Raw genomic sequence first — 9,523 nt, forward strand, 5'->3', positions numbered from 1 at the left:
GGCTACCGTGCTTAGTTTTAATCCTATTATAAGAGTTGAATTTGAGCCAAATACTTACGACAGGTACTCAGGCGGATTACTGTAATTGAGTACCCGGCTTTGCTTACTTGTGCTTCTGAATGCTCTCTGAGGCAATTTTACATTTCGTCAAAGAATTATTTGATTAAACATGATGCTATTTTTGAAACAGGCAGCAATGAAATAACAGTTTTATGCTGTAGCGGTGCAATTAGTGCAGTTAAGTGTGTGTCAAACATCTTTAACTTTTGGTTTACTTAGAGGGATTGGTTGCCACATGTATTCATACTGAAATAGTTAAGAGGTCACATGAGCTCTTTCACAGTTTTTTCTTTTAGTTTTTCATACATGTAATATTTTTGCTGTTTGAGTCATATTTAGGGCGTATCAATATTTCTCAGACTCCTTCCAGCCCTGCAAATACATGCATGAGACACATTAAATGAACCCTTTGTTCTCCAGGTCACATGCCACACTGAAAAGTCAGTAAACAGAAATATCCGACAGCCTAAATGGCACAAAAAGTTCACTTTAGGCTCCTTCACAGTGATTAGGCATCATTTTTTCATGAACTGACCTTTACTGAAAAATCTCAATGGGACACTCTTTATAAAAGTTATACAAACAGATTTTTATTGTACCAAAATTTTACATATTAAGACTTATTTCTGTAAGTGAACTTTAGAGATGTGTTTATACATCTCAAGGCAGTTCAAGCCAGGCACCAGAGTTTGCAGGTAACATGTCACATTTTCTACAGTGATCTGTGGACTAAGATCCTCATGGCAGATGCTCATCTTTGTAACATAAATGTTGTGAGACATAAAATAAATAACAAATGCTCGACCCCTGAGTTATGGGTTATACTTCATATTGAAGTAGATAACAGTGTCGTCCCTGCTCCGTCAGCACTGTGAGCCTTTCTGTTGTTGGATGAGTGGAACTCATTGTGGATTTCGACAAACGTTTTGTTCTTGGTTTCAGGAACAACAAAGAAAATGTAGATCGCCATCAAGGAGCAGACGGCCAAAAACACCAGGAAACAGTACTGCTGCAGCCCGATCTGTGCAAACACATTAAAATATAACACAAGTGAGTCCAACTCTCCCTTAAACATCCACAATTTTTAGTTACCTGATTTGAAACGTACCAAAATGAAGATACACTTTTTGGACACCTACCACGATAAAAGGGAAGACCAGGCCGATGAAGAAGAAACTGAACCAGTTCAAAAACCCTGCGATCATGTACGCTGCAGGCCGTGTGGTCTGCGTGAACAGCTCAGTGGTCAAGATGTTGGTTATGCCACCTTCACAGAAGAAGAATCAACAAAAGAAATCGCTGTTAGTTACAATCACTGTGCAACAGCAGCTCTTAAAGAAAGACTTCAGTGGAAGGATAAAGTGAGTTACCTGGGCCTAAGCCAAAACTGAGGATAAAGGCAAATACACACGCCAGGCTCAAGTATGGAACTATCGGGCTGGCATCCTGAGAGACAGAAAATCAAACAGAAAGAGTGTTAGCACAAAGTATAAACTATGGTTTAAAGATCTGTTTTTTTACACTGTCTGGTCTTGAGGTTAATTACCTGAAAAGAGAGTGTCAGTGTGAATAAAATGCAGCAGATGCTCATCAGTGTATATCCTCCCATGATGAGCACTTTCCTTCCCAGACAGTCGATGAGCATACCCTGTGAGACACACAGCATGTCACAAGACCAAAAACACTCTCCAGGCAAACTCTTTATTTTACTTTGACCTTTAATGGGGTATTGTCAGTTTTTGTTCTTGCAAATCCTGTTGTCGTGCAGCTATCCTTATTTTTTCTTTTTTCTCTAGCATGAAGAATCAGAATTGTACAAAAGTAATGAGCATAAAAACAAGCTCCTACATACGCTCATGAATCCACCCAGGGGCAAGCTGGGGATTGCAGAGCCAGAAAATTTAAGCATCAAATACATAATTCCCTGCATTCTGGTGAATTTTATGCACCATATTGTGCCTTTGCTGCATCGATTTATGGTATTTATGTCTTTGATTTTGTCAAAATAAAAGTCCTCTGCTACATTAATGCTTTTATTGGGGGACAAATGCACATGTTCAAACTATTGAGTGAGACGTGTCCCCTGCGTCCACCCTGAAACCTACACCTATGCATCCACCTCTCCTTAAACAATACATGGCATCTACATGTTGCCCCTTTTTGCCAGTGGCATGAAAAAATAATTGGCTGTCCTCTGGCTTATGATCAATCTTTGCACAAAATCTTCGGCTGTGAATCCCTTTGGAAATGATGCCCCTCTTTACGTTAGGCCAATCTCATTATCACACCTCCTGTAAGCCAGTTGGCATGAACACAGACATGATCTCCATTTCAGCCTCCTACAAAAACTGTGGATGCCAAGCAGTGAGGAAATTGTTGTGGACCAACAGAGCAAGCTATAGAGCTGCTGGTTGCAGCTAAAATATAAAACTCATACTTACACATGTTAAAGCTGTGATGCATTCACAGGCCCCAGTGCCAACGGTCACATATGGTATTTTATCAGCAGGAATACCAGCCTGTCTGAACAAGTAACCTGCATAGAAGTAAATCTTCAAGAAAAAAGGACAAAAAGAACATATACAAATAAATAACAGAGCTTTTGCCTTAAATCATCCACTCAATCAATCAAAATCATCTTTTAGTAATCTTTGGTGGTGTTCTTTGGCAATACAGGCACTGATGAATAGATTCAATGTTGTAATAAACAGCTGGACAGATTATATTGGACGTAGGGATGGACGATGGACGATATAAAAATTTTATCCTGGTTTATGATATTAAGCATTCACTATAAGCTGAGCGTGGTGAATTTTCTGTCATAGTCTGCGCCTTTCCTTCATCCTCATGTGTCAGCTGTTTTTCCCTCCCCTTTGTTTCTTCTAGTTCCTTGCTTGTCTCTCTATGTCTATGTATCTGGGCGTGGCACTCATCAGTCCTGCTGCCAATTTGCCTGCTCACATGAAAGTCCAGTCCAGTCTCCGCCGGATTGTTCAGTCTACCTTGAGGTACTAACGATGGCCTACTTGTTGCTTATTGCTTTTTTCCTCTTGTGTTTTTTTTTTTTGTTTGCCTGCCACTCCAGCCTGCCAACCTGTTTCCAGCCCTGCTCAGCCTGCCTGCCCTGTTTCTCCCGAGTGCCCTGGATCAACCCAAGACACCCCTTCTTGCGTATTGAAACTAAATCTACTTTAAACTGAACAGCTGTCTGAGTTGCACTTTTGGGTCCTGTTCTCTCTTTACTATTCAACATTTTCATTATTGGAATACTGAATATCATGTCCAGCAGCACACAAAGAGACTGCTGGGCAACCAACAATAAAAAGGGACTCTGCAAAAACAGGCTGCAAACGAACCAGCCACAAAAAGAACAAAATATCTTGATCAAGCATCAGCATATTTCTTATCAAAGATATGATGCCATTCCAAATCGTAAAAAGGCCTGGCTTTAATCTTAATATTGTCCCATGCCTAACTGGAAGACAACAGTTATGTATCATCATGTACGTACAGCATTGATGCCATTCAGCTGTTGTGCCATGTTGAGCAGCATGATGGTGAGAAGCTGCCAGCGGACACTGCGATCAGTGAAGAGCTCCCAGGGCTTCTTGGCCTGGAAATTGGCTAAATTATTCCTCTCCTTCTCAATATCCTCCCATCCACCCTCACAGCCAACTGCACCATGCAGCTGCTTCAGAGCTGCAGACAGGGAAAACACATGACAAGCGTGGAGATTGTAGTTTTCTTCACATGCACTATTCATTGGTCCACTGAGAATCTGATCAAAAGGTTTCCTGCGTAAAACCATCTCACATTGTTATTGTGTTCGCAGAATGTTCATCACATGCTTAAACTCACTGCCATGAGGACAAATGTAACTCTGTTAACTCCTGACAACAGAAGTCCTCAGCCTTTTAAACCACACTGTCATGTGCACAGTCTTTGTAGGCAAAAAATAAAATCGCACAGATTTCGAAAAGGAAGTAACTGTGTAGTTGCAGTTAGTTTACCTTTCTTACATCCCTCATCATCTCCTTTGTCAATGAGCAGGTAACGCGGGCTCTCAGGGAACCAGGGCAGGATGAGGAGCTGCAGGATCGCTGGGATACATGTGGTGGAGAGCAGGATGGGCCAGTACTCTGCTTTGCCCAGGAGCTCTCTGTGAAATCACACAGACATGTCTAAACAAAATCACAAAATAGAAGTTCAATCTTGTGAACACAGATGCTGCAGATAGGTTAATTTTGAGTGAAAATCAATGTACAGTGGTGGTTAGTTGCCTCGCAGCAAGAGGGTTCAGGGTTCAAACCCTGGGCCCTTTCTGTGTTTGCATGCTCTTCCTCCCACAGTCCAGAGACATGCAGGTTAGGTCAACTGCTGGCTTTAAATTACCCATGGTTGTGAATGTGAGTGTGAATGGTTGCCTCTCTATGTGTCAGCCCTGTGATAGTCTGGTGACCTGTCCAGAGCGTAGTACGCCTCTCGCCCAATTTGAGCTGGGATAGCTCACCCACGCGACCCTAAATAGGATAAGTGGTTACCGATTATAAAATGCCAAACATTCACTCACTTGAGGCCGATCACTTGTCCTGCCAAGATCCCAGCAGTGAGGAAAATAGAGGTTCCCATTCCCATGGCCCCACGAAATGCAGTCGGAGCTATTTCCCCCAAATACAGAGGCTGAACACAAAGGCCAATGCCTGTGAGAATAAAACACAATTAAAGCTACATTTAAGAAGCTTGACATGCAACAATCACTGGGATGTAGGAATACACTCTTTAAATGTATTTTAAAAAGTATTTACCTGCATTCAATCCAGTGAGAAGACGTCCAATGATGAGTAACTCAAATGATCCTGTAGGGTAACTCAGACCCATCAGGAGAGCAGCCAGTAATGCAAACACATTACTGGCCAACAGTGCCCCTTTCCTGGAACAGCATTATCACATTAGAGCTTCACAACTGAGATACAATCTGGGAAAATAGGATCATTTGGAGAATAATACGTCACAGTATTTTCTTGTCCATACCTCCCCAGCTTCACAGACAACGTCCCACCGACTGTTGCTCCTATAAGTCCCCCAATGGTGAATATGGACACAATGGTGGACCAAAGCAGGGTGAGAACATCTGCTGATATGTCAGTTTGGTAACGCTCCCTCCAGGTTTGGTTGATGAAACTGTGCACATGCTGGAGACATGCATATATAACAGGTGAAATAAAAATGACTGATCCCTGATCTACTGTATTTAAAAGATATATTTGAGCATGCATTTTAGACATCAGTGTGTCAGGATGTGTGCTGTATATTGTGTCATTAATGTGCAATAACTAACATGAGTACACAATTAACAATGCAGTGACAGACAGTCGGATTATTACCATTGTGGGTGCATTGATGACAGACACATTATATCCATACTGAAAGGTCCCCCCTATACACGCAGCACACGCAGCCAGCACAAGTGTTGTGTTTGGAAACTGCAATAAAACAGACACAAAACAAATATTTACTCAATCATGAATAAAAATCTGCATCCCATCGCACCAACAGATCCTCTTTTTTAAATCTTAAACTCATACTTTATCATTATACACATACCTTTGGTTGCTTTTTATCTTTGATTTCTTTTATAAGCAGAGGCTGATATTCATCCGTGAATTCTGTCGGCATTTTGGCCCTCAAGTTTTGCTCAAAATAACAGAGTCCTTCACGTAAAGTTTCCTCTCAGCAGGAATCTTAAATCACGACGGGAGGATGAGCTTTTCCTGAGGATGACACAAGTGATGTGTGGTCATGAAGTGACCGCGAGTTGAGGACAATCCGCTTTAATATTCCGTGTTTATCAATATTTCACGGCATCGGATCGCAAATGCACCAAGACGTGAACTCCACCTCGCTTTTATTTCTCCAAAGGACAGAAGAAGAGCACATCTATCCAATCGAAGACAAGCTGGTGCGCAAAATTGGCAGCATTTCCTAGAAAACATGGAATAAAATGGAACATTTTGGGAGCAATTGGACTCAGATGACAGGACTGCCGCTTGCCAAACAGCCCAAAGGAGGCGGAGAGTCTACACTGGCTGCTGAGAGACAAACAGTGGTGCAGACCTCATTCAGTATCTTATGAGATCTATGGGGAGTAAAAGCACGAGTCTCACAAAAACCTGAGTTTTTTTGGGTTTTGTTTTGTTTTCTCCAGTAACAATATCTTAAAAATATTTTGTTCTTTTCCCCACACATTTAGTCTACATGTCATGATGTATGTGAGGATGCTACACATTGCACATGTATTGCAGCCCTAGAGCACTGTTAAACACAGGAGAGGGTCTTGTGTGTTATTTATTTTGGGAGGACCAAACTAATTTAAATAGTTGTATTTTGCATTTTCTTTTGTTTTTGCACCACAGATTCCAGATTTTTAAAGAAAACATTCCAGGCTTGAAGGCATCTTGTCTGTAAAAATCACCCAAATTACAACTTTTATAACAAGAAATTGTAAAAACAGAAATACTTGGATTTACAAAATTTCCAGCGGTCCTTGGACGCATCATGTGCTGCCAACACTTCAGTTACAAAAAAACACATAGCCAAATCTAAGCTTAATATGATGATTTTTCATCAAAATCACACGTCTCTCTTAAAAACTGGCCAAAAATAAACCAGCACTAACCAGCAAACACCACAAGAGTTAAAAACCAAACTCCAGAATTCTGTCTTCAATGTTTAACTGTCACACATCAAAGGATACACTTTCAAAATCTAATAACTAATTTGTGGTGGAGGAAGGGTCATGCATTTTCTGCCAGTCACTCAGTGATGCTCAAGGAAAAATATTTGTAGCTTATAAAAACAAAGTCACACTGCAGCACCCCATCTTCTGATAAGTAAAGAACAGTCCCTAAATAGGCTATATCTGTGAATCAACATGGGCCTGTAAGATGTGCAGATGTAAAAAGGCTGAGAGTATAAGAATTTATGTACTGTAATAATTTAATAATATAGGCTACAATCAGCAGTAAACGAAGCGTTGACTCGCCCTGTGCTTCATACTTCAGAGGAGCACTCAGTGAAGTGATGTGAACATTTACAGCAGCTGCAGTCTCTCTGAATGATCATTTAAAAAGGTTAATGAATAAACTGGACAGAGGTTTCTATGCTTAGGTTAAGGTTACATCTTAATGTTGTTATAGTCAAATATTAAGGGCATGGATCATTTTTATTGCAGGCTATGTTTTGGCATCACTATCTAAGACACGATTGATTGTAGGCTATGTGAGAAACCTATATGTGTTAATGGATTACTTGCATTCACAACTGCCTTAATACAAAGCACAGTACAAAGGATCAGCAGCAACCAGAGAGTTTTCACAATCTGGCAACCCAAAACTTGTTCTTGATCTGCAAAGCATGAAATATATTGTTTTATCATTTCATATTGAAAAGATTTATTAACAATTAATAAACCATTTGTTCCACTTTTAACCCCTTTATAAAGAGTGTCTTTAATGATATATGGACTACATTTGATCACATTTACATTTCTTCACTCTGATTTGTGCACTACTACTCCTCATTATTAATTTAAGCATCATGCAATGAGTATAACAATAAACAAATAAGAAATAAACCCCAACATGTGTTGGGCAAATGCTGGCTTTCCAGGCAAACTCTGGTGCACGATGACAACATGATGTTATGAAAATTTGCACAGAGGGTCGATTTGAACTCACCTTTCTCTTTGATTGTGCAGGCTCTTCACTGAAGTTCATTTTGGAAGCTGCCGTAAAATAATGTTTGAATGAAGCGTTTATAATGGATGTTCCACTTCAGCCGAAGCACTTACGTAACTGCAGCCTATTGTAAGGTGCAGCATATGATCTCAGCTCGGAGTGGGGGGGGGGGGACTCATTAACTCCTTAAAGCACATTCCTGCCTCATGATGAGGCTAAAGGGGGGATTACTGACCCAAATACAGAAATATTATTCACCCTTTGTTGTCTAAATAAAATGAATTGGACACTTGATGTACCCAGTTATTACTCTACATATAGGCATGACCCCAAAGTTCTGCATTCATATGCCTAAAGACTGTGATCAGTAGAGCACTGGAGACTGAAAGAGCACCTTTGATTCATACACCTGTCTGGAAATAGCATTTTCAGTAGCTTAAAATAATATTCTGTTGAATATATTGTGATTACTGAAAGAGGAACTACAATAACCAGTTATTATCATATTTAAAAATACATGTATGACCATATAAATATCCTGTTTTAAGTGCTTTCCCATCATAGTTATTGTCAAGTCATAGAAAAATACTATAAGAAATCACAAAATCATCAAATCATGTTGAGTAACTTTAGGTCTTATAAAGAAAAACTACAGTTTATATTTTCAGCATCAGTTTCTGCCAATATCACCCCATAAGCACTATCAGGGTTTTTGAGGGCATGCCGTTCTGCATGCATGACCCAAAGAGTGGAGAAGTCTACCAGCCAAAAACTTTTAATCCTGCAAGAGCCATTGAAAATGTGGTCATGCCAGCACCTGGCCATTTGAGCTTTAAAGTAAAAATCCACCCCAAAATAGAGTTAACACATTATTCCCCATTCCCACTTCTGTTGTCCCCCCAAAAAATGCTCAGTTAAGTTTTGTGGGCAGCAGACAGTGTGTGGCGATGAGCTGCTCCACAGACACCAGATAAAAGAAACACTCATGTGACTGTAGCAGCTCCAGGAACACCGTGTGATTCACAGCTGGAAGCCCTCAGTCCAAATAAAACTCATTTGGGTGTAATGTACAAAAAATATTTGAGCAACCAGACTCAGTATATTGACTTTATAATACACTTACTAACATACTGTCTAACTAGAATAACTGTCTTGTGGCTGTATGCCTCTGCAAACCAGTCAAGTTGCATTTACAGTTTACAGTTTTCATTGTCTGTCCAGACCCATTTGAAGCCATGAAGCTACAAATTCTAAAACATGGATGCGCCACACACATCTGCAACCCAGCAGGACAGAAGATCTACACAATCAGCACAGTTTCAAGATGGACATAGATTGATAGATAGTATAAGATTCTACCTCAACAAGGAAACTATCACATTTTTATAGTTTCCTTGGGTTTGAGCCCTAATTAGTTGAATGGCATAATACACTGGGGTTTCATTGGGGTCCCGTGGGGCCCTTGAGGGTAATCCAGCCAGAAATTTTTGATGCAGGTCAAAGGGTCAACAGTGCGTTCCAATCCCCATACTACCATACTATATAGTGTGCCAGAAAAATATTTAGTATGTCCAAATAAATAGTATGTCAAAAACAGTATGCCAAAAATACCAGGATGTTCTACTACATCCAGTTAGATTTTGCAGTATGCAAGCCAGCATGCTTTTCTGGCCTCTGTGCAGCTGACAATACATCGAATCAGCTGTCAGATGCCTCATTGATGAATG

The 9,523-nt window shown here is 40.3% G+C and overlaps 1 protein-coding gene across 5 annotated transcripts; it reads right to left on the reverse strand.

Moving 5' to 3' along the window:
* Positions 1 to 583: 583 nt before the first annotated feature.
* On the reverse strand, positions 584 to 7,931 carry slc2a11b (solute carrier family 2 member 11b). 5 transcript variants are annotated; one of them, XM_049578142.1, is made up of 13 exons: positions 7,797 to 7,931; positions 5,665 to 5,831; positions 5,445 to 5,543; positions 5,092 to 5,252; positions 4,866 to 4,990; positions 4,631 to 4,760; positions 4,071 to 4,219; positions 3,572 to 3,759; positions 2,502 to 2,612; positions 1,607 to 1,708; positions 1,431 to 1,506; positions 1,200 to 1,327; positions 584 to 1,081 (listed from the first exon to the last, which is right to left on the reverse strand). In XM_049578142.1, the coding sequence occupies exons 2-13, from the start codon at positions 5,734 to 5,736 to the stop codon at positions 887 to 889; spliced, it is 1,536 nt and encodes a 511-aa protein (XP_049434099.1). In that variant the 5' UTR covers positions 5,737 to 5,831; positions 7,797 to 7,931; the 3' UTR covers positions 584 to 886. The 5 variants fall into 5 exon arrangements, with proteins under 5 accessions (XP_049434099.1, XP_049434098.1, XP_049434100.1 ...); XM_049578141.1 differs by having other exon boundaries at positions 5,665 to 6,042; positions 7,797 to 7,906; XM_049578143.1 differs by lacking the exon at positions 7,797 to 7,931 and adding an exon at positions 5,959 to 6,165.
* Positions 7,932 to 9,523: the final 1,592 nt, after the last annotated feature.

The sequence above is a fragment of the Epinephelus fuscoguttatus genome, linkage group LG6 (assembly GCF_011397635.1).
Source record: "Epinephelus fuscoguttatus linkage group LG6, E.fuscoguttatus.final_Chr_v1".
NCBI lineage: Eukaryota > Metazoa > Chordata > Actinopteri > Perciformes > Serranidae > Epinephelus > Epinephelus fuscoguttatus.

Coding starts and splice junctions, on each gene's coding strand:
- slc2a11b (XM_049578142.1), bottom strand. CDS start 5,736: ATGCCGACAGAATTCACGGATGAATATCAGCCTCTGCTTATAAAAGAA. Junction 2,613..3,571: donor AGCTGAATGGCATCAATGCT/GTACGTACATGA, acceptor TTTTTCTTGAAG/ATTTACTTCTATGCAGGTTA. Junction 1,328..1,430: donor CAGTTTTGGCTTAGGCCCAG/GTAACTCACTTT, acceptor TCTTCTGTGAAG/GTGGCATAACCAACATCTTG.